Here is a 25,432-nt window from a genome sequence, read left to right on the forward strand (position 1 = left end):
TCATTTAGAAAGTAAGATGTGAGTTTACAGAGGCTTCCAAAGAAGAGGTTAAAGAGGCTTCCATGGCTATTCCAAAGCCATGCTGGTCACAGGTTTTGTGCCAGACTTTCAAAAATATTCACCTGCCATTTGAGAAAGGTGCAGGACAAGGACATGTTTTCATGGGTCATGTAGAAGAAAGTGAGGAAAGTCAGGGAATTTAAAGGGAGAAAAAAGGGAAACTACTCTCATGCAGGTTGTGAAGTGTGGCTTGAAAAGTGTTGATGAGAAATGCAAGAAAAATTGTTGGTGCTGGTAAGAGATGGAAAACCTCTGATAGACTGTAGAAATGAGTTTTGTGTGAAGATCCAGTTATTGGATAGTGGCTCTAGTGAATCACAGAACTGGAACAAGCCTGACAGACAAATCAGGTGGAACTAATACAAACCATCAGCATGGAGTGCTGGTAAAATAATAGGAGATATAAAAGGACATTGCTTGTGGAAAGTTTTCTGTAGTTTTGCATCTTCCTGAAAGAAAGAAAATCCTCTCTAGTGAAGTACACACAATGAAATACCTCCTCTATATAAAATAAATTCTTTTGTTGTGAATAGACAGAAATTTGAGTAAACAGATGCTGATGAAAGCTTGGAAAGCAGGAAGAAAGTAATTACCTGTGGAGTTTTGGTTTTGTTGTATCCAGGAGGGGCTTGGAAGGGCTTTTGGTCTAAACATAAAACTAAAAAGAAATACCTTTTTTACACCATAGTAGCGAGGAATGGACAGTACAAATTATCTTATGCTTACAGACACAAGCCCAAAGGCCATGTGGAGATCTGCATCACAGGGAGCTCAGAACTTCAGGGTTTCATCCACACCACTGTGCAACTTCTGAGAGGACAAGAACTGCTGGTTTGAGAGAGATAATAAAAGAAGCAGCACATGGAAGGGGCACTCTGAGTTCTGTGTCATCCCTTACATTATTTGACCCCAGTACTGGGAGTTGTAATAGCCTGAACACTAAAGCAGGGGTGTGGTGGGAAGGGCCCCTGACCCCTGCTGGCACACAGCAATATTCCTGTGCTGCTCCAGAAAGGCTGGAGGACCCTTCCCTTGTGTGGAGAGGGCTCTGCTGGATTCCCACAGGAGGGAACCAGGCAGGGCTGCTGCTGCTGCAAGGCTCTGCCCTTCCACAGCCCAGGCACTGTAATCCAGAAGCAATACAGCTCCACAAAAAGCAGAGGGCTTAGGATCAGGTCTGCATGGGCTGGGGGTGGAGGAGGAGCAGCAGAGTTTAATGGCACTCATAACTACTGGAGCTGAGGGCAAGAGAGCAAATAAGATTATCTTGTGGGTTGGTGCCGTTTTTCTCCAGATGATTTTCATAGAGATCACAGGGCAACATTGCTGAGGGTTTAAAAACTGATGGCATAGAGCTTGATAGTCAATAATAGCATAAGATGTGGGGGTTTTTTACCTGCATAGTGATAAATTTAATAAAGTTTATTTCCTGCCATAATTTGTTACAGCAGATTGTGATGGAGTACAGGAATACAGCAAACTGAGATCATGTATTAATCCAATTTAGGCAGCAGACTGCTGCACCCTGACAGAGCGCAGAGGGTCTCTTTTCCCTGTGGCTGCCAAAATTCATTTGCAGCTAAAGGAATCTTCCTCACCATAAGAGCTGCTGCTCTGAACTCCCCAAGCCTCAGGGGTGTCTGGGGCATCCCTGTGTGCACACCTGGCTGCAATTCACTGCAAGATGCATTAATGCCAGAAAGGTACCGTGCAGGGGACCAGTTCTGAGCTCCTCTACTTGTGGCTTTGATGTGCTCAAAACCATTTTCCTAGCATTGGGACCATGCTTCTGTAATTTCTACCATCAATTCCAAAGGTTCAGCCAGCCCTGGGGAGCCAGTGGCTCACAAGAATAGAGTAGGGGTTCTGGCTTTGCTGCTGCTCTAAAAGAAATACCAGTGGAGGACCCCAAAGCTGCATCCTGATTCACAGGATGTGTCTTCTCTCAAGCTCAAATATGTTCCAGGGATTTCATCATCAAATTTCTACCCCTGAAAGGAATTTTGGTAATCAATTGACTCTGAAAGGAATAAGATAATCATTTCCTATAGTAATGCAGGAAAAATATTACTTTCTTCAAGCTTATCTTAATAGTAAGTGTTGCTGAGAAAAGATGTGCCAGTGTAAATCAAATTGAGTGTCCATTCTGGCTCCCTGCAGTTTCTGAGATAATGCACAGTCCCACAGAAATTCTATAGCACTTTGCTGCAAATAAAAGTTTGTTTTCAGCTATCAGTGCTGAATGCCCCTGAGCTGTCCTAACCTGCTGGAGTTCCCTGTGTTGATGGATCAAATTTCAGGCTCTTCTCCTCTTTTATCATGTAGAAAAGCTCCCACCAAACTGATAATCTAGGCACTGCTCTTTAGTACTTCTAAATATTTAATTTGTTGTTGATTCTGCCTTTTTTTTCCTCCTTTATCCCTGTTGACTCTGTAAGTAAAGGCTGGCGAGATTTGGCTCAGTTATTCTGTAATTACAAGGCTTTAAATCTCTTTTTCTTTGAATTTTACTGAGACAAAACAAATACTCATTGACGTCAGCAGGAGCTTGCAGGAATAAGGAAGGAGTGCAAGCAGCACAGCTCTGCAGCTGTAGCTCTCCATGCAGAAGATGTATCACTTAATAGGTATCTTCAGCAGCCAAGGGAGGACTCTCAGTTTGCCTGTAGCATCAGTTTTTATTCCTTTGACATTTTTCTCATCTTGGGTCTGGTTTTAGTCTTGCTGCCATGGCAACATACAGAGAGGCTAAAAGGTACTCCAGAGAAAAGGTCTCTCCTCACTGACAGGCAGCAGGAGGGAATAGAGGCCATTGCTGCTGTTTGCAGCTGCAAACAGCACTGGAGGGATGAAAGGGATACAGAAAGTATTTTCTGTTTGCACTTGTGCAGGCAAAACCTTTGGTGCAAAAGTTCAGTGTGACAGGGCATGAACAGAGGTGTTGGATAAAATCATTTCTGCTTTCAGGTGGCTTTGAACAGGACAGGACACGACATGATGTGACGTGACATGGAGACAGACTTCATGATCCAAGTTTTTCCTGTAGGAAAAACACTCCAATCAGCTCAAAATCTTTGCTAGTGATACTGAATTTTTACATTTTGATTGTATCCGTGTTTTCTCCATGCCCATGTAGGCGTTTATGAAAATTGGGCCCCGCATACCCTGAGTTTGATGTGTCTTCCTACATATGCTCAGTGCTCAATTTCTGCATCTTAAGAGCTGGCTGCATTCACCACAGGCAGGAATAGAGCCTTTTCAAAATCCTGTAAATATTATGCTGCTTTTCCATCTGCCATGCAAGCTGCTGCATACCCTCAGCCTCCAGGAGAACAGAGTCTGGGAGGTCTCTTCAGAATTAATGGAGTAGGTGAGACAGGAGAATCCAGGCTGGCTGCAGATGTGGGATTGCCAGCCTCCCATGTACCCAGCTCCCACACAAACAGGTAATTGAAGGATTTTGTCACGGCAGATAAGGCAATTTAACACTAGAAGCATTTTTCTGCTGGCTATTCTGCTACACAGTGCAAGGGAAATATTCCTATCAGGAATGCAGATCATTCCCTGGGAAGTGTGCTGTGCTGAATACAGGTTACTCCATTGCTCTCAAGGGAAATAGTCCTTCACAGCAAAGGATGGCTTTGTCCAAATAACCGTGTCTGGTAGGATAACTGTCACTAATCACACAGGAAAACAGGTTTTTACAAAAGCTTGTACAGAAGGCAGCCTGAGAAAGGGAAGTATTGCAAAGTCACTTAAAAAAAATAAAACCAAAAAGGCTTTGAAAAAAACCAGCATGTTTCCCGCTGAAATATTACCCCACAACATCATATTGTATAAACATGAGAGAGACATTTCAAGATTATCAAGGAGAAAACAACAGGACTAAATTTTGACAGATGCCTGTTTTGGGAGGAGAAGGGAGTTGTGAGCAGAGGAGGCTGTGACTGCTGGCCACGTGTGTGTCTGGCTGCCCAGGGAGCTGTGGTGTTGTATTGCACTAATCACACACCATGGCTGTCCCTTCCCTGGGCCCAAGGCACCCCAGCAGGGCTGGGTGGCTGCAAAGGGACATTTCCATTTCCATTTCCCTCTGCTCAGTGCTTCCCCTGCCCTGGCAGCCTGGCAGGGTCTGCAGGGAGTGGAACACCACAGGTTCCCTCAGAGCTGCCAGCAGGTGCAGGAGCTGCTGCCCTTGGTTCCTCCAGTGTCTTCGCTTCCACAGACCAGACAGACAAAATCCAGAGTCAGATGATGTGTTTTTTCTTTGCAGCGACTGCAGTGTTAGTTTTGAAAGCCATATATACCAAAAACATGAAAGAAAACTCTTCTCCTGGTCTGAGAAGTGCATCTGCAATTAAAATGCAGCTCACAATCCATATTAAAGACAGCATAGCTTTGTAATAGAACACAGCAGTGAGCCTGATAAAAATTATTTTGCTCTATAGCACTAATGAAAGCTATAGTATTAAAGCTTGGCTTATGGGGGATCTCAGCTAGAATCAACTGCAGTATGCATCTTTTTTTCTTCATTACTGTCTAGAAATAATGCTTAAATAATTATTCTTGATATTATTGTTTGTAATTCTAATGGAGGTAGCTCTGGGCTCATTGCAATAGTGCCAGTTAGGAGCAGCAACAGAACAGAGCCAGCCCTGGAATGAAAAATGGGCATGTTTTTAATTCAGATTATTTTTTCATAAATGTGAAGGAGATTTGGATCATTACCTGTGACACTTGGGTTGCCAAAGTAACCTTGCCTAGCCAGCTGATGTTTGCACAGCTCATGGCACTGTCACCATGGAGACCTGTCCATGTGATTTTGCAGGCATGATGCAGTTGCAGGCGTCTCAGAGAGGAATTAATTGTTGTTGAGCAGAGCTCGTGCAGACAGCTCTGCCCTGGCAGACAGAGCCTGCACTCAAACACCAGCAAAATTCTTCATTTGTGTTTTAGCTGCACAGAAAGGAGCAGGGCAGGGCTAGCAGGAGGGAGCTCTCTGGGCTGTTGTAAGGCAAACACTGAGTTCTCCTGATGGAAAGTTCATGCTCCGATTGGGAGGAGTGGTCAGAGAGTGCTGATCTGTGTAAAAGCCATGCTTGAATGATAATATTCATTTACAGTACATTTGTTTGAGTGATTGAAGGCTATGGAACACTCCAGGTATTCCTTTTTTCTCCTCCCAGTACCTGCTCTCCCTCATTCATGTGCAACCTGGTGATGTTAGGGAAATTACACCAGTAAAGCAGGGGCTGAAATCTGTCTGTATATACAGGATATTCAAAATTCTCCCCCAAAAGTAGATGTCATGCTGTGCTTTCCATTCTGACCTCTGATGAACCTCACAATGGGACTGTGAAGTGGATTTTGGATCTGTTTTGCACAAAACCAAACCAAAGACCACACAAACATTTTGATAAGAGATATGGTTCTGATTCTGATGGTTAAGCAGGCTAAAGGGTGCTCCCTCCTTCCTCCCATATTCTTTGGAGAACAGAAGTCAGCCAGGCTGAAGATAAAGTCATTTTGCTGAGGTGAATGCTTTGTTCCACCTCTTTTACTTAATTATGAATGTGCTGGATGACGACAGCAGGTCAGAAGGTGCTGTTGCTATTTCTGGGTGCTGCAGCTGTGATGAGCAGGCTGCAGCAGGATCAGGTGGGGGTTCTGTGACATGGCATACACCCCTCAAGGAGACACAGTCCAGGCTTCAGAAACTGCCCAAGAGCCAGGATTGAATGGGTGAGCCAGCAGGAGAGTGGTGTCATTGGGTTTGGGGCATGCAGTGACATTGGGGGAACTGCTGTAAAGAATCCCTGGAGCACCAGCTTTGGAGATGTCTGTGTTGGACACTCTCTTATGTGAAAAAAAACACCAAAAAATGGATGTTTAAAAATAATACTGGGCAGAAGTGTTCACAGGAGGGGGTGTGGGCAGAAGGGACTTGGGTTGGTGGCCGGATGCAGGGAGTGAATGTTGTTCCTTTTGTTTTTGCTTTTGGTCTGAAGAATCAGCTGAAGGATTAAAGGGGGGGGGGGGTGTAGCTGGAGAAGCAGGGCTTTAGGCTGATGTGTGCAGCACAGCTTAAAATTTATGAGGGGATTATTTCATGGCTAGAAGGGAACAGTCATGACATGCTTGGAAGGCTTGGACATTTTCAGTGTGTAAGCAGAGGATGAAAGGTGATTCTTTGAGATGATGTATAAAAATAAACAGAAATCTTGAACCTAAAGGTGTGGAACTAATGAGAGGGAAAATTGCAATTGTAGATCATAAGCTGAACTGATGCTCTGCTTCACTGTGCCCATCTGGTACTGAGGGAAGTTTCCTTTGGGTGCTGATAACCTTTTTGACAGCTCGTGATGATACAGTGTTGGAATGACTGGGGAGTTTTACAGATTACACTGAGATAATTGAATTAATATCACTCCTGATGTGGATTAAATTTGTAATCTTAGCATAAGACTCTTTAGCCTTTCATACCATGGCCTGATTTATCAAAAGGGAGTGAAGGATTCCTTTATTGTGAGTAGAAATCCTTTCAAATACCTTAGGGAATAACACTGTCATCAGAGGGCCTCAAGAAAGGAAAGGGCAAAGCCTTCTGCCAATAAACCTGCCTCAGCTGACAGTGAGGGGGTAAAGAAGTTGTCTGCAAAAATGGAACTGTAATCTGTAGATGGGAGTTTGTGCAACAGACTGCATCCAACCTCATGCAGCTAAAGAAAATCCACTCTTCTCCTGCACCAGTGTCTTTCAAGGGCTTTTCTTTTTTCTGAAGTAAATGTGGAACTTCACTAAAAAGAAAAAAAAGATCAATAAAATTAATCACATTACTGAGCTAAACAGCTTCATGTAGCATGATGAAAAGATTGTGCTGTGACATTTCCACTAGGAAGCTTTTCCATGGCATGTTGCCTTCATTGTTTCTCCCTCCTAAACTCCACATGACTGACGTGGGCCTGAAGCCCCCAGTGTGTTATGCTGGCAGAGCCAGTGGTTTCATGATCCAGCTCCCAGTCTCTTTCATTTTACTCCTGAGACTGGTTCCTTGTAGGAGCCAAATACAGAAATGGATCATTATGTTTAAAATAACATCCGAAGGCTTGAAAATAGCATCCATTTCTTAGGTAGGCTGCATTTCTCTTTCACACTGAGAAATGGTGCAGCAGATAATTAGTAATACATTTCCCACTTAAATTTCCCTGTATTTATAAAGCAGTAGACTGCTCTTGCTATGTTCTAACAGCAAAATGATGTTCCAGAGCCAACTGAATGTCAGCAAGAATTTATGAATACGTCAGTAGAGATTACTGTTGGCTCTTGATTTTGAATGCAAGCAGACAACAAATTAGTTTGGTAGTAAAATGGGTAAGTAAGTGGGGGCCTGACTATAGCAGTACAAAGTTGGAGCATAATTGTTTGTTTCAGGCATCTATTATTCATAGAGGATCAGACTTGCACGCAGGAAAGTGTCTCTATTCAGGAACTTTCCAAAGGAAAAGGAACCAGGACAGCAGAGGTGGAGACTTGAAATGAAAGACTTAAGATGAAAAGCCAGACAAGAAATCTGTCCCAGTTATTGATTCCACCTGGAAAACTAAAAACAAACAAGAGAAATCCAAGGAGAACATAGGAAAAAAAGAATTAAGGCAGGGGTACAGTATGTATTGCAGGGAAAAAAAGAGTCTTTTAGTTGATTTTCAATGGACTGGTTTTACACCCTGACATCAAAAGCTGTGGAAAAGCAGAGTAATCAGAAGCTGTCTGTAAATATGCAAATACAATGCCAGCATGTTATGTTAGTTGTTCTGTTTGGAATACACCTTGCTTTTCATTGTTTTATCATTGCAGGTACTGTTTGATAAAAATTGTGTAGTGCCTGCTATTTTTAATTTCAATAGGAAAATCCTTTTTGTCTGGTCAGAGTGGTTACAGGTACTAACATGCTTAATTTGGAGCTTTTGTAACCTATATTTCTCAAAGTGAAATGTATTGCAAATTAATCAGGAGCACTGACAGAGACTTCATTAAACTTCTCTAAGTCATTTGTGGGTATATTGTGATTCCTGAAAGCTGGTAGTGCTTCACTATCTGCTATTATTACTACTTTACTATGTAGAAGGAAGAAATTGACATAATTATTATTCTCTTTTTTCTATGCAAGCTTGTATTTTACTTTGAAGGAAAATTGCTGTCAGCTCACTAAAGACAGAGTAACTGCAATAATATCATACCATGCTCCCAGTGCATACACAGGTGCTGTGTTCAGTAGTGGGGGATAGTTTATGACTGTTACTGTACAGGATTCACTTTTGCTTTCAATGAAATAAACACTTTGCAAATCATTAACTGAAGAGAAATTGAAATATGGGTTTTCTTGAGAGATACATCAATATATATATCAATATATATCAATCCAGTGTATCACTGCCAGGACCAGTGGTCCACTAATGTGTAATAGTTCTGGTTCCATTGCAGAGCTTTGATAGAAATTGTGTCAGTCTGGGGGCTCTCGAGGCTAAAATCTGTATTTTGGCACTAGGTCAGACACAGACCCTCTCAGGCCTGAGCCATACTGAAAGCAAGCACAGGACAATGGAGTTTTGTCCTTTATTCCAGTGGAAACTCCTCATATCACTAAACACCCCTGTGCACTGTTTCCAATCCAAGAGCCCTCTGAGGCTGATACTGCACAAGAATAATTTCAATTAATTCATCCACATAAACAGAAGTAAAATCCATTTTCTTGGCTTTGAGCTGACAAATGCAAACAATATAGCAGCCAATGTGGAATAATTGGTGAAAAGAGATTCAGGGATTCTTCTTACAGAATGCTGTAAGAAGAGGGAAACCCTTGTAATTCTTTCTGCTGGAAGGGATGTTTATTTTGAATCAAACATCAACCACTTCAGGGAACCTCCAGAAAATTCCGGAATTTCTACATGCCTCCCTGTACAGCCAATTAAGCCTGGGTCTGGTTTTAACAAGTACAGAAGGATGCACTGTCTTCATTAGGAATATGCAAACACTGGGGAACAAACTCACAGAAGCTTCTCCCTCTGTGAAAGGCACAGAAAAAACCTAAAAGTTTCCCTATAGTCTGTGCAGAACAATTTAACCATACTTGCACAGCAAAGAAGGTTTTTAATCCTTTCTCTCCTCTGTAGGAGAAGAGGGAATGGTTTTAATAGGCACCTTGGGAAACAAGTAGTTGCAGTCTTGGTTGAACAAGTGGACTGTTAGCAGCCATAAACATAAAATTGCTCATTGCTAAAATAGCTCTTGGTCTCTTAACTCAGACATCGAGTGCTGAGTGGCATTGCACTAGGACAGAGTTGGACTGCCTGGTAGGTGAGTTGCAAATAGCACTAAAAGGCACAGATGTTGTATCAGCTTTTCAAATTCTTCTCAATGTTTTTATATATTTTAATAGCTCCATCTGGATTCCATAGCCACTATTATTGTTACAAGTTTTATTGTTCCCTCTGCCTCTGCCTGCTGTTTGCATTTGCAAGTTACTTACAAGTGTCTTGGAAACAACTCCTGAACCTTTCTCCAGGGGCTTAAACTTGATATTGTGAAAAAAGCAGGGAAAGCACATTTTCTCAAATTTGCCTTGCTAAATACGATGTGGTACAAATTAAAATAAATGTTGCATGCCCTGCTTTCCACATGATGTTCTGGTTATAAATTTCAGTGGACAGGCAAGTGTATTTGCTGATTTCTCCAATTCTGTTATTTATTCTGTGCTGTAACCTCCTAAAAGCTTGATTTGGGTAATAACAGACATAAAAATTATACAGCTGCTGCTTCTCCAGCATCGTGGTCGGATAAAGGAATATTATCCACAGTGCAGAGCTAGTCTGACAGGATAGCTGAGTGTTGTTTATGCTCCAAGGTAGCTTCATAAAAGGTATTGTGATTTTGTGGACTAGCCTTGAGGTCAGCCTGCTATCCAGTGGGATTCATAAGATTGTGTTTTCTGAGGTGAATTCACAATAATGCCCTAAATTAGAAAGCCATTGCTTTTGCAGTGCAATTTTTCTTTTGTTCTAATAGAATTTTTCTTAAGTCTGGTATTTAATAATTGAGGGAACACCTCTAAAATTCAAGGAGCAATTCTGAGTTCACTGCAGTCAGCTTCCCAAGTAAGGCTGACAGATGGGAAAGACATTTTGTGCTGTGCCCAGCATCCATTCAATTTAATTGGAAGTTGAATGCTGTATAATCTTTAAAAATCACATACTTCCTTCTGTATTAGACATTCAGGGAATATTCTGGGGGCCTGGACCCCAATTCAGGCTTTTAAATGTACTGTGGGACCCATCAGGTCCCAGCTCAGCATTTTCTGTCAAACATAAATGCCATTATTCTTTAAATATTCAATAGAACTATGTCACAGGTGCTAAATCCTATTAACATAAAACTCATTTTTGTCTCAACTGACCCTGTTATTCTGGCAAAGAGCAGCATGAGTAGGATATGGGACAGCCTTTATGGGCACATTTTCAGTTCCTGAAGTTTCCCATGGTGAAAGTGAGGAAACTCTTGACACCTTCCAATTTTTAGTGATTTATAGAACCATAGATTGGAAGAGACCTTAAAGGTCATCTCATTCCAACCCCCTGCCATGGCAGGGACACCTTCCACTGTCCCAGGCTGCTCCCAGCCCCATTTAGCCTGGCCTTGGGCACTGCCAGGGATGCAGGGGCAGCCCCAGCTGCTCTGGGCACACTGTGCCAGGGCCTCAGAAGTGCTCTGTGTGCTGCACATTAAACATTCAGTGCAACACACTCACACACAAATTCAATTTATCAACAATGAGCTCTCCTGAGTTGGGAAAGTTCATACATCAAAACAAGCTTCTCTCCAGTGCACTTGTAAGAAGAGGTTCTTGTGCCTTTCTCACATGCACTAATTGCAGCCAGCTGTTAAACAGATGGGTTTGGTGATATGGTAGGACACCAGTTATTTAACATTTTTATTTAAAAGATAAGGAAAAAAGTGACAAAAAAATAGGAAAAGAAATGTTTTCCTAGGCAACAAGACCCACAGTATTGCATTAATCCCAGCCATAGCCTGGGCATGGCATTTCCTCTGTGGTAACCCATAAGAAATTGAAAAACATCATAGGTCAATTAGAAAAATGTGTTATACTTTCAGTGAAAGTAGGATGTCTTGATAAATATCCTGCAAAGATGGAGTGCAATGAGCACCCCTTTAGAATTACCTCCCTGAGCCTGTGTTTCTCCCTGCACCTCAGCTGTCCATCACTTTGGTTCTGCATTAACCTTATGGATGTGGTTTGCTATTCAGAGGCTGTCCTCAGGACTCACATCCCATTTTGGCAAACACAATGCAAAAGCCAGGCCTTACAAAGTCACTAAAAAATGTTTAACTCTTGGTCTTTTCTCAAGCAGCTCTTTGAGTGACCTTGCACAGAGCATGGCAAATGTTTCACAGGTTTTGGAAGGGAGGGACTCAGGGTTCTCTCATGGTGTGACTGGAAATTATCAATAGTGATCTTTCTTTCAGGTGAAGGAGGCCATGCAGAGAATCCATGACCGAGGAAATATAGGGAAACTCATTCTGGATGTGGAGAAAGCACCCACTCCCCTGGTGAGTGCACAGCACAGACATGATGTACACATGCTGGACACATGTCCCACATGTCCCTTTTTGACACTGATTTCTTCTAAATCTGTAGCACTCAAATACCACCAATAACCATAAATTCTGTATTTAACCCAAGTGAAATGTACTTGCTGAAGTGCCAGCAGTTACTTCTCTCTACTGAATCACTCTCTGCTTCTCCAAAAATGAGCCAGCAAGTGTTGGACTGGGGTAAAACTGCCAAATCTCCTTCTGCCCTTGTGAGGAAAACAAACAGACACTTCAACTAAAAAATTCCTGTATTAATAGGTGGATTGAACAGGAAAAAGCCCAGTCAATATTGCTGCAGTGGGCAAACATAAAAGTGCTTTCTGATTCCCACAGTAAAGTTAGAGTATACTTTTGGTAGGAATTTTAGTTTACTGGTAAGTGTAATATATGAAGTATAACACATAAATATGTCCAGAAATATCCTGAGGGAAAATAGTTGTGATGGAGCTCTGGTCCACTAGATTTGGAGCACTTAGGATGGTCCAGAAACCTTTCAGAGAGCAGTAATAAATGAAAGCCAGGCTCTCCTGAGCATTCACTGATGGTGTAGGAAAGAGCAGTAAAGAAGGTAATGCAAACCTGACTTTAAATCAATACTGATGTGTGAAGTTTGCTTTCAGATCTGAGAAACCTTCTGTTTCAAAAGAAAAGAACCTAGACCTAGAGTTAAGCTCTTACTCACTCTAAAACTGCCCCCCAGTCTCATACAAACACTCTGCAAGGGAAAGGAAGGCATTGAGGACCTCACATTGTGGAACAATACACTTTCATCAAAGGGTGTTAACTCAAAAGTATGGGTAACTTCAGAGCAATGGTTTTTCTGCATTGAAATCAGGCTGTGTTTGAGATTTTTATTTCCACCAGAGGCTAATAATCAATCAGGGAAGGAACATCATTGCATTTCTCTTCAAAAAATAAATGAGTCCCTTGCTTATTTGGTTTTGAAGTAGTTATAAGCTAATACAAGAATCTTCTTGTGTCCTAAGAGAGGACTAATAATAATATAATCAATCAGGGAAGGAACATCATTGCATTTCTCTTCAAAAATTAAATGGGTCCCTTGCTTATTTGGTTTTGAAGCAGTTATGAGCTAATACAAGAATCTTCTTGTGTCCTAAGAGAGGTGACATGGGTGTATAATAGAATCCAGTCACACCAATGTGTGCTGTTAAACTACCCCCATGCAGTCAGCCAGACTCTTGTGCCTCCACAGACCTGTTACACTGACAGGGTGAAGTGCTGGAGGGTCCTGCACCTTTACACAGCTTGTAATAAATATTTACAGGTGAAAAAACCACTGTGTACTCCTTAAATGCTGCTCTGAGCTACAGATTCCTGCAATTGTGTACTGCCTGTGCAGGCATCTTCAGTAAAATATGAAAATGCAGTTTCTTCCCACTCCTGTATGATCTGGGATCTTCACTCTGTCGTGGGTGTATCCTGCCAGCACCTATATTTGTAAAGTTTCATTGGGTTTTTAACATATAAAAGAAAGGAAATTGCCCCCTGAGTTTTCACACTGTGCCTCAGATGGGGCCATCCATTAGAGCAGGTGCAGGAGTTGTAACCCAGAGGTGCCACGTTCTGTAAACTTCCTACACAGCTGTGTTTCCTATCCAAGGCCCTTACTATCAGTTTACTACAAGTGCACAGAGCAGAGTCCTCGTGTGCAGCTGTCCTCCAGAAGCCTTCTGTTAGGAAATAGAGCTGTGAGCTGTGGGGGAGCAGCTTGCAGGTTTGGCTGGAAGTGGTGCCGGGGCTGTGCACAGACAGAACGTTCATTCTGCTGTGGCAGCCCTGTCTCCTTGAGCTTCCCAAGTGGCTTTATGCAGTGAATCCAGCTGAAATGAGGAGGAGCCAAGGGGTGAGGAAGGTGCTGTGATGTCCTTGATGTTTCGTGGTGCAGATGGCCAACGACAGCACGGAGACGAGCGAGGCTGGCGAGGAGGAGGAGGACCACGAGGGCGACAACGAGAACAAGGAGCGCATGCCCTTCATCCAGTAGCAGCCAGAGCTGGGCAGCAGCAGGAGCCGAGAGGAGAAGGGAGCAAGACTGGGAAATCTCTTCTGTGCATCAGTGAACAAATGCTGTAGTACAGTGTGTGTTGTATTTGTTTGCAGTCAGCTGAGCTATGAGCTGTTGATCATTGTTGTTTTGAACTCAAGTGCCATTCTCATCCAGTGCAGTATTACCACGTTTCTGTGTAATGCCCAGTTTCCCTGTAGGAGTCCCATGGATTTTTCTGTTCTTGTTTGAAAGCCTTATTAACTTACTGTGTATTTTTAGATGGGCATCTTTCTCATGCAAATTCCAACATCTTGCATAAAATTATTTGGGAGGTTTGGGCTTTTTTTGCAACTTGGAAACAGTAAAAAAAAAAAATAAATCCCTACTTGCTGTCTGAAAGATTCTAGTAACTGGAGGGATAATTTTCTGTTTCTGGATTTTCAGTGTTAAAATGGTTTTCCTTTAATGAACCACAAATAAAAGTTGCAACAAAGATTGCTTTTTATTTTCCTCAGTCATACTTCATCATTTCACAAGCAATCCTATATTAATTTTCAAAAGTACCTCATCTAGAATCATGGAATCTGAAATTGTGCAAGAAATCATTAATTGAGAGGCTTTGATCAACATCTTCTGGTAAGGACATACTGCCTCATATGTCAAATTCAAACAAATTTTAAATTTCATTTTTAAATTGCATTGGTAAGGATCACTTATCAGGATGTGGAAAGAAATTTGGTGATGGAGTTTATTGCTCTGAAATTGCTAATGTGTGGTCAGCTGTCAGGCTGGAGCTGAACTCCTGCAGAAGTTAACCCTGTAAAAAATGAGGTTTAGGCCTTAATCCCACCACCAATCATGTACAGGGATAACTTCTATCTAGGTGAATTGTTCTATCAAAAGCTCTGCTCCTTATGTACAGTTACATTTATAATTATTTACAGGATCAAGTATTCAAAGACCAGCTAGTCTTATCTACCTCCCACTAGTGGAAACTATATCTAAACATGAAAAAAATAAATATTTTTTCCACGTCCTTCCCCTATCCAAACAGCAGCTACTCAGGTCCTCAACTATCTTGTTAAAACAGTTATTTTAAAATTACAGTGATCACATACAGTAGAAATGCTGAAGGACTGGCAGAGACCTTGCATAATGCCTACAGCTTCAAATTAATATTTATTTTTTCAAAAGAAGGTGTTTACCCAGACATGATTAGCTGTTCACCCAAATCTACAAGTAGCATGTTACGATAGAAGTTAAAAATTAATACAGAAAAATGAAAAATGGGGGCTTCTCAGGGTTTTCTCAGTGTGGGAGGACTTCTGGGTCTGGATGACTTTTATGTGTGGTTTTAGAAGGTTCTGGTTAGGTTTTTTCTGTTTGTTTGGTTTTGCTGCCTGAGTATTAATGTCCATCTCTTTACACTGTGCTCATGAAGTCGCTGTCAGATAATTGTGCAGATGGTTCATTCTGAAGGAGTTCCCCTTGGGTCAAACAAATTCAAAAATAACAGCAAGAAATAACTGTGGGGAAAAATGCCAAAAAGCTGTTGAACTATTGATCCAACCAGAACTTCATTTTTCTCTTCACTTCATTATAGTTGAGTTTATTTTCAAGCTGGACTTTCCTATACTTCCAGTGCCATTTTGGGCCCAAACAGGGACTTTATCCACAGAAGAAAATATGTATTCAGCGAGAGTTTTCCATTTATTGGGCTTGCCAGTTGGACTTTTAAGAAGGGCCATTAGGTTTTCATGACTCATCAGCTGACAGCAGTAGGAAACATGCCCAATTTTGTTTTGCAGCTAGTGTAATGATGTTGTCCTGCAACAGACCTTAACATAACTAGGAATTTTGATTTGATGCCAAAGTGAGCAATATTGCTGGTGACCTTCGAGCTGGCAGTAAGTGGCATTCTCAAGGCCTTAAATTAGTAGGGCAAGCAGAATAGCAAACCCATTCTTCTGTTCTAAACCACAGTCTGGTGGGCTCTGCTTCAAAATTACCCTGCAAGACAAATATGGGTGATCTTGGTCATGGCCACAGACACCACAGGGACAACAATCACATAATTTTTGGCTAGTTCTTTCTGGTTTTGTTAGCAAGGCAAAAAATACTCTTCATGCTAATTCATACCAATTTTAGGGCCATTTTCTGGTCAGCAGAATATCAGGTAATTGCAGTGAGTACAAAGGAGTGCTGCTGGAAGTACCTGAGTGCAACGCAGCTGAGGGTGACCATCAGCAAGCTAAACTCTGCTCTGTGCTTTACTGCTATCAATAGAGCTTGGAGGGAGGTTGCTGCTGATATTAAGGGAAGTTTTCCAGGCATCCATTCTGGAAGCAGGGTGTGTGCTAGCAGAATTTGGCCCACAAGCCCTAAGTACCTTTCAGGAGACCACAAGCAGTAGTGTCACACTGGCAGGGGTGGAGCCTGTGCTGGTCAAACTGGTGAAGCCAAAAGGCTTTTACTGACCAAGTCTTACTGTAGCAGAAATGAAGGGTTGTGATTACTACTGACAGTGTTGTTTAAACAACTCTGAGACAATTGGATAGTTTCTTCAAGTGAAACAAATTATTTCTCAATTTGCCTTAAAGGAACTGTGAAAGCTTCTTTAACTTAAGCCTGATTGAAGTGAACTGAAACACTGTTTAATTGTATTTGTTGCTTTAGAGCTTTTGTTATATTGTGCCTACAAAGCAAATTATGTTTACACAAAAATATAAATAAAATGTTGAGCATAGCATTATCCTTGGTGTCTATGTTTTATTCTAGTATTATTGTCACTTTAGGGAACTGCTGACTTGGAACTGCTTAAGAGGAAAATGTGAGGGGGTCATATTTTCCATTTTGGTTCACTGTGGGATATACAAATAATTTTGACTATTACAGAGTAAATCGAGGTTATTAAAACTGCTGTGTGCTGCTTTACAGACCATTAACATTGTAGATCTAAAATTTTGAATGTCACAGTCTAAGAAATTCAAAACATTATATGGACACCTTTTACTAAGTGTTTAGGGAAGTGTATTTTAAAACAAAGAGAAACTAAGACTCAGACTGCCACAAAGGTTACCCTCAGAGAGATAGCTCCTTTCAGAAATTAGAACTCCCTAATGGAATAATCTTAAAATAGAATCCAAAAGCCATCATCACCAGATGAGCTTATAGAAAGCAGGAGGACATGACTGAGTTTTGAATCCCACTCTCCAGGGCTCCATGTCTTTGGAAGAACTGGTGATGGTTACCAAGCCCTACAGTCATCTCCAGCCTGCACTGGAGTACATGGCTTTAAAGATCTCCCTACACGAGGCAAAGACGTGAATGAACTTCAGTTTAATATCTAAACAAAGAGGGAGTGTGGGCTTTGGTTCATTTTAGTCATGCAGGACACATTCCAAAGCCTGTGATATCCCTGGAAAATCTCACTTCAGTAGTTACCAAATCTGCTCTATAATCTCAAAGCTCTTAGGAACAGTGCTGAGTGTGAAGAGTAAATTTCTGCCCTCTGTTTTTAAGCTTTAATAAGCCAGTAATGATCAGTGCATCCATAATGATGGGGTCAGGATGAGGCTGAAAGCAAACAGCCATAGCCTTTTGCAAATACTCTGTGATTACCACCAAAGCTCTGCCTTTGCCACCTTTCCCTCTGGGCCATCTGCAGTGCCCTGTCACATACTGTACCGCAAAGCAGGCAAGTTGCCTTTGTGCAGCATCTGCATGAATGCAAAAATACACCTCACCCTCCATTTGGTGCTTCCCCTCTCATTTTCTGGGAGCTCAGAGTTCCTCCTGATTGGGTTTGTCAGGACAGATTCTCCCAGTTTGTCACAACTGCCAGCACAGCCCCCAGCTCTGGGAGAACCGTGCAGGGCTCTGTCCCCTGGCAGCACTGGGTCCCTTGCTGTGAGCCAGGGCTCTGCTCCCCTGCAGGAAGAGCCAGAGCAGAGCACACTCTGACAGCTGTGTGGAGCAGAGCACCTTTCTCCCAGGTAATTTGTGACAGCCAGGCAAATGTGCCAGTGTTCTCCTGCCAGAGAGCAGCTCTGAGCACGAGCACCAGCGCTGCTCTCTCTGCTCAGGGCTGGCTGATGGTGCCCAGCTGGCCCTGCCCAAGCTCTGCTCCTGGGATTGCCTGGCATGGCTCTGCCAGCCCCCACCAGCACCCTGCAGGACCTGCAAGGCACTGGGGGAACAGTGCAGGTGAGGAAGAGTTGAGAGGATGAGTGTGGGGGAAAATTGTGCGCTCTGCCCAAGAGTAACAAGGGAGGAGGATTTGAAGCATGTTTTCTGTTGATTCATGTGTGTGCTTGGAGGGGTCCCAGCCTTTCTCTGAAGGAGTTCCAGAGTCCCTGCAATACTCAATCATCATGGTTGCTCTCTGGTTGCACTTCAGGACATTATTTTTTTACCTTCTCAAGGATATGGGTCACATCCACTTCCATGCCCCACAGAGAGTGACACAGAAACTCCAGGTGGACATCATACACATGGATTAACCCTTCTCATAGAGAAACCTTTCTTCTCACTTATGGGAACTGCAGGCATTTTGGGCAGGATGAGGGAAAATAGGAAAGGAACAAGCATTGACAGCCCTCATAGTGATTGTCCTGTCTCTTAAAAACTCCTACACTTGCCATCATGTAAGATCAGCTTTCATTTAGGAAGGAACAGCCTGCACAGTTGGTAAAAGCTTTAAAACTGTCTCAAATGAAGCACAGTCTAAAAAATCAAAGGAAGATTCTTTCAGCTTCTGAAGCCTCATGATGATTAATGCTTGATACAGATACCACCATTCAAACTGGGCACTCGGGGATTAAATGGGGTTCAATTAAGAGATGCCACTGGCACTTGTTAGTTTAGGACCAGCAGCTCCCAGATACTGAAAAGGGGATGGGGTCTGTGACTGAGGGAGGGCTGCAGGGGTGGGGACTTTCTTCTTTTCCTTCAGAGTAGGAGGGCTTTGATCTATCTGGAAGAGTTTTTTCCCCTTGCACAGTTACCAGGCTGAGATGTTACAATTAGCCCAAAAGAAGCAGGAAAAGCTCTGAAGGAAAACCTGTTTTATTGTGAGTGCTGAGGGGTTGGGGAGTAGCTGTTGAGCATTTCTCTGGGGCAGGTTTGCTCTTAGAACCACAGGGGTGAAGCACCTGGGCCTCCCATGCCCACAGCTCCTGCAATGTGCCCCTCCTGCCCAGCCCAGGTGCTCTGCCAGTCCTGCTCCATCAGCCTCCAGCTCCCTGCTGGAAGCACCTCTGCTGTGCCTCTGCCAGAGCTGGAGATGTGCCATGTTCTGCCAGCCACTGCCAAACATCATCTCCCTGAGAAGCTGCAGTACAAACCCTGTTGTGCCTGTCTGCTGGGCAATCTGTGGAAATGTGTTTCCATGAGAGCTGGGGCTCTCTGTGTCATGCAGCAGGACATGATGCAGCATCTTCCTGGCCTGGAAGAGCACAGGGAGATGGCAGAGATGCTGGATGCATCATCTGGGGTAAGGATTTCTCTCCTTGGCTGGCCAGGTGATAAGCTAATAACCAAACATTTGTAAAGGCTGCTGTGCCAGGTTTGCTGAGCAGTGACTGCAGTGTCTTCTGTTGTGACAGGCATTCTGTGGCCTGGAGCCTGTTAGATCAGTGATGTTTTCCAGAGGCTTCTAGGAGAAAACATTTCTTTTGTTGCTAATGCAGAAGAGAGATGATGATGATAAGTGAAGTGCTTTTCTAAGTCAGTTTGATTTGGCAGATTATTTTTCTGTTTCCCAGCTGCTGGTTTTTTCCTCCTAGTGTCTGCATTTCATATTAGACATATTTTCCCACTGTAAAAAAAAAAAAAAAATGAAGTCTCCTGCAACTCGCCATGTATCTCTTTGCTTGTACAAAACCATCCCTTTGAATTTCTGAACCATTTCTGCTGTAGAAAGGAAAAATAAAATTGTTTGTCCAATGCCATAATACTGCCATTTGTTTTAAGGACTTAGGGTTCTTTGGCATTTTATTCTCCATTTACCAAAGGAGCCCTAATTAACAGCAGCTGTGCTGGAAGCTTTGCCTGCAAGGCTCACAGCTGTGTCTCAAATCATACCTGCTCCAAAGCAATGGAGGTGCACAGAATCATGTTCTGAATGCCCTCTGCTAGGGCCCAGCCAGGAATGCTCCATAAAAATATAGGGGTTTGAGAGAAAATTATCTAAATTTTCCTTGCTTTCCCATCAGATAACACAGAGCACTGAATGTGGCCATTAAAAGAATTTTCTGCCCATTTCTGGATCATTCTCTCCATGCTCATCAGGATGCCTCTGGTGAGGGCATCCCAGGGAAAGGGTGACCCCCAAACCCAGCAAGTGCCTGGATTCAGAGGAGGCTGCAGCTCCAACCCTTCTGGCTGATCCTCCCTGCTGAGTAGAGCTGAGTTTGCTCCATCTGAGGATCAGCTGGGAAACGGTATTGCAGAGAGGGCTGCAAAACATCCTGAAATCTGATTGCCAAGGGATGCTGAACCTACAGAGCAGGGGGTGTTTGTGCAGGGGGGCACTGGAGAGGGCAGTGCCAGGTTAGGGCAGCAGATTTACACAGGGGATTGTCTTTAAGGTCTCACTTGAATGATTGAGCTGGAGCCCCTCACCCGAACCTGCTGGGTGCTGCTGGCTGTCCTGCACCACACTTGCTCTTGCCACACACCAAATGTCCCAATTTCAATACTGCATTTCTTCCAGCACATTCCCTGAGGTTGTGGTTCAACTGCATAGAGCATGCATAATATGGTTCATGTGAGATCTTAGATCTGTGTTTTGTTCAACATGTCAGCTGTGGATAAAGTCATTACAGTGTTCTGTTCACTAATCAACCAGCAAAACAGGAAAATAAAAGGGTAATTGTTGCAAGCTTCCTTCCTTATCTTCATTAGGATGGGAAGCTCAGCTCAAGCTGGAATCTCACAGGTCTCATGCCCCTGGCTTGGATAAGGACAACATCAAGCTGATTAGTCCTCTAAATGAATCCACTCATAGCTCCAGCATTAAAAATTCAGCAAGCAATATTTATGTCCCTGCTGTACCTTATTTGGTGGGGGAAAACCCACAGTATTCTTTTTTAAATCCTTGCTCAACTCTCCATGTTAAAATACACATTGCTAAACCCAATTATCTATCTTGAGGATGCACTGTTGGTTTATACTGGGGGGTTTTGAGCCACTGGTGCAAGTAAATGATCTAAAATGGAAAATCCTTGCTGTCAGAGGACCTCAGCTGTGGGTTTGTGTTCTGGGATGGACCAGCTGGGGATGTAACTTGTCACTTTGCTACATGTTCTATTTATTCCATGCAGAGCCCATTGTATTATTATAGAAAGCACTATTGACAAAAGCAGGACAAACTATCCCCAATTCCTCAGTACATGTCTACAGCATTGAAACCCCAGCTGTACAGACATGATTGACCTGATGGGTGTCTGTCTGCAGCTGCTCTTCCAAGAGCAAAAGCACCTAGAAAATGTAAAACCAGCCTGAGCCTGATGCTTTACTGGGTAACACAGGTATGAGACTGTACAGCAAAGGGGATCTACCCTGAGCATTTAACAGGCAGAGGAGAGCCTGCTCTTTTCTCTTCTAGCTTGTTGGATAAGCAATATAAAATCAGAGCTGTCCTGATCATTCCTAGGTCACTGAAGACATCTGCTGGAAATGGGAATAAACTGCAGTAAGAATGTGCATGACGGAATAAGGAACATTTCTGAGATGTTTATGTTTACATGGTGCCTAAATTGTTCAGCAAACACTACAATATTTTCCATTTGAAAATATTATTTGAACATATTTGAATAAATAGCCTGTTCATTCCTGCTGTTGTTGCCACTGAGGAAAAACATTTCAGTTTCTAAAACCTGCAAGTCTGAATGCAGTCTCTGAATTCCCTTCATCCCTGATGTGTGAGTTGTGCCACAGGCATACATGGACAATGGGTGGCATCATGTGCTGGCACTGGGGTCCAGCTTTAAATGGATGTAAGTTGTTTCCAGCTTTAAATAGCTGTAAGTTGGTTTGTAGTTGGATACAGAAGAGCACAGAAATCTCTTTCCATCTTTACATGCAAATCTTGATTCCAAATCAATTTCATACAAATCCTGTTGTGAGTCCAGGTCCTCTTGAAAGTGATGCCTCAGGTTTTAGACTTTACATTTTCCAGATTCTGTGCTGCTTTACTGTGTAGTTCTGAGTTTCATGTTAGGGGATGGTGAGCTCTGTGCACAGAGCAGGGAGACAAAACAATTCCTGCTCCAGCTGGGCACCAAGGACAAATGATCCAAATCTCAGGCCCAAGAGCACAAACACCGTGGGCTGGAGAGAGAAAAACAAGCAGGGTGGGACTGCATGGGCTAAAGCTGGAATGGGACAATGAACTGCAAGATGCAAATGGAGCAGAACTGATCCAAGGGAGAGACCCCGTTTGCAGTCGTGCATTTTGGGACCATTCATGTTCTGTAAATGTTTCCATTTTACAGAATGGTGCTTTATTTGGGCTACATCCCAAGCTTTCCAAGCCTGGGGCCTGGCACAGGAGCTGATTATGCCTGTGCATGGAGACAGTGCTGCTCCTAAAACACAGTGAAGCAGGGTCAGCTGCTTGCAGATCCTGTGACTCAAGATTTGCTTTGGCAGGGCAGAAGAGCTCAGCCCTTGAGCAGAACCTCCAAGTCCTTGGTGAAGTGCAGCCACCAAAGGCAGACACGATCACACTCCTGACAAGTCTGAATTTCCATCCTGATGAGGAAAATCCAACAAACATCTACACACCCCAAAATATAATCCCTGCTCTGCCCAGCCCTCCTGGCAGGCAGAACTGCACTGCTGGAAATCTGCTGTGAGCCTGTGGATGTGCAGCTCAGGCTGTCTGGAGAGTTTCACAGGGCCTAAACCAAGGCTTTGTCCAAATCAGTTTGTCTGGCACACATAAGGATGAGCAGAACCTGCTGAGATCATGTTCATGTGAGGCTGGAAAACCTCATATTAGGGCAGCTATGATGATCAAAGCCAAACTATTTCAAGGGAGAAATTAAATGCCCAGGATGTCTTCAGGTCATTTCCAGGAAGGTAAAAAGGCAGCACACATTACAGGAGAAAAAATAGCACCACAGGTAATTTGTGTTTGCAAAAGAGAAAGAGATACATTCTCACACATATCCTGAGGGCTAAAAGAGCTGAGCTGCTGCCAGGAATTTCCAGCATGGAAACTTGGCCAAGTCCACAGGAGTGGCATTTTAAAAGACACCATTCAACTCTTCTATTTGCACCTGGACTGCAAAGAAACTGATTTAAATTTTCTCCTGGACTCCCTTATCTTTAGAGATGCCAGACCCAGCTGATCTGTAAAAGGTCCTTTTTTGGGAGGGATTGTGGTTTGCTCTCTGTGCACATTCCACATATCCAGCAAAACATTTATCTCTAAATAAGCACCTATTTCTTTGGGGTCCTTCGTGACTCAAAACCCAGGCAATGACAGGCAGAAAAACACTGAGCACCTTCTTATCTTTGCAGCTAAAGGCCTGAAGGAGAAACAATTTGTCAGCTCTGTCATTCCTTTGAGGTACCTGAACACCATGAGAAAGGACCTGTGCCAGTGCATTGGGCAGGAAACCAAAAGAAGAGCTCAGTGCCTTTTCCCTCCTTGCTTTGTGTAGGTTTGGTGAATCTCTTCTGCATTCTGATCTCTCTGGCCTGGATCAGCTGTGTTTTCTCTGCTGTAAATCCATGTCCAGTGCCATTGCAAGGGAATGACAGGAATACAGGTGAGATGATTTGGTCACATAGACATGATGCTTTTTGTCTTATTTGTGTGGTAGATGTAAGACAAGCCTTTCTGCTGCATTTTGCAAACCACTTCCCCTCCTCTCTGCTTGCTGACACCAGCTGTGAGATGCTTTGTGACAAAGACCCCAAAATAAGAGATACAAAAAGCATTTATTCCAGAAGCTCAAAATATTGCCCTGATTCATCTTTTCATATACACTATTATGTCTCAATTTTTTTTCCAGCTTGTATTTACAGCATGGGAATTGAAAAGCACTGGATCTACAGGCAGTAACAGCTCAAATACCACATTGAGTAGCAGATGTATTGATCAGTCAGGAACAGTCCACAGTGCCAAGGTGAGGGATGTGACTGGGAGAGCAGAATCACATATCTAAAGAAGACATGACTGTCCTCATTTCAAAGCTCACTGACACTCAGTGCAGGTCACTGGTGGGCAGCCTGGTCCTGCAATAAACCTGGGACTACCTTTAATTCTGTTAGACAGAGCAAATCACTCCCAGCAAATTTCCTTCCAAAACACCAAAGTAGCATGACAGAAAAAAACTCGAATCGATGGTAAAACCCCAAAATGTCTCTAATAAGTTTCAAAAAAACCTCACAAACCATAAGGCTCACCCTTCACTTCTCTAAACACAGTTTGTGTGTACAAATTTCCCCAAAATAACTTTGGTGTTGGGATGCCAGCCATGATCCTGCCTCATGCCTCTTAGGACTGAGATCAAATCCTTAAGAAAGGCTTTGCAAGACTTTTCAAGGCCAAAGAAACCAAGCATACAGTAATTTTCCAAGCACTACATAATCCTTGACTAGGAGAGTTTGCAAAATTTACTACCTTAAATTGAAACAAATAAAAATCAAGCAGTGGGTCCCATTTACCCAAGACAGTCATAAAACCTGATGTATTGGTTTTATTGGTGATAAGCCTTTTAGTAACCTTTGTGTTAAACCTTTTACTAACCTTTCTGTTATCTACTTTTATTGACCATCCTGGCTCTTCAGATTGCCTCACTTGCAATTCCTCAGTCTGGCAACAGCTCTGATGTTTTCATTTTCTCTTTATACTCTCAGTAGAAGGGGCAAATAATTACTCACCTACTCACCAAATAAATGGTTTATTTTCCTAAAGCTGAGCTGAATTTTCTAGAACTGAAATGCTGCAAGAAGAACAGAGTTTGCTCTGATTCCAGGAGCAGATAGAGCCCATCCATTTCCCATTTGGTGAAACATCCCACAGCTCAGTTAGCTCTGGAGCACAAGGGGACTGTAGGTCTCAGTAAAACACAGACAATCTACTGGCAGTGTGCGAACAGTTCACTTCCCAACAGACTGCAGCACTAAATCTTTTTTAAAGCTATTTTTTACAAGTGCTCTTGTACATCTGCAGCCAGACCTTCTCAGGAGCTCAGCATCCAGTCCTCATCTCACACTGGCTTCTCATACTCTGTGCCCCATTGCATGTTCTTTCCATAAACCCAGGGGTGGTTGAGAATGGAGAGGAAAAAACAGCTGTATGAAGGCTTTTCCTGAGCCAGTTTAGAGGAGCATATAAAGGTAGAACTGTCTCTGAAGGAAATAGAGTTTTACCTTGAAGAGTCTCTGTGGAGAAACTAAAAAAAAGCCTTTTACCAAAGGATGTTTATGCTCTGAATGGTTTGGTTGTCTGAAAGCAAATGGAATGAGGTGGTGAGATGGGAGCCAAAACCCCAGTGCCACTGCAGCACAGCAACTCTGGCTTTTGCAAGATGTTTCTTATCAGACAGAGCACTTCAAGTGGGCCTCAACATGAGCTAAGCTCTTCAAAAGAAACCACAATTCTGTCTGCATGCACAAGTTCTACTGGAGTGGTTTAAATAAAAAAAAAAAAACACAATTCCATCTTAGTCTGGATGC

At 42.9% G+C, this 25,432-nt stretch overlaps 1 protein-coding gene across 1 annotated transcript in view; it reads left to right on the plus strand.

Annotated features, from left to right (window-relative positions):
- VAT1L (vesicle amine transport 1 like) overlaps positions 1-16,487 on the plus strand; it is a 57,094-nt gene extending 40,607 nt beyond the window's left edge. The window contains exons 8-9 of the mRNA XM_066557147.1: positions 11,599-11,682; positions 13,634-16,487. Coding sequence (XP_066413244.1) covers positions 11,599-11,682; positions 13,634-13,732 — 183 coding nt within the window. The 3' untranslated portion in view covers positions 13,733-16,487. The remainder of the gene's footprint in view (positions 1-11,598; positions 11,683-13,633) is intronic.
- The last annotated feature ends 8,945 nt before the right edge of the window (positions 16,488-25,432 follow it).

This window comes from Molothrus aeneus, chromosome 11, assembly GCF_037042795.1.
Source record: "Molothrus aeneus isolate 106 chromosome 11, BPBGC_Maene_1.0, whole genome shotgun sequence".
Classification (NCBI taxonomy): Eukaryota; Metazoa; Chordata; class Aves; order Passeriformes; family Icteridae; genus Molothrus; species Molothrus aeneus.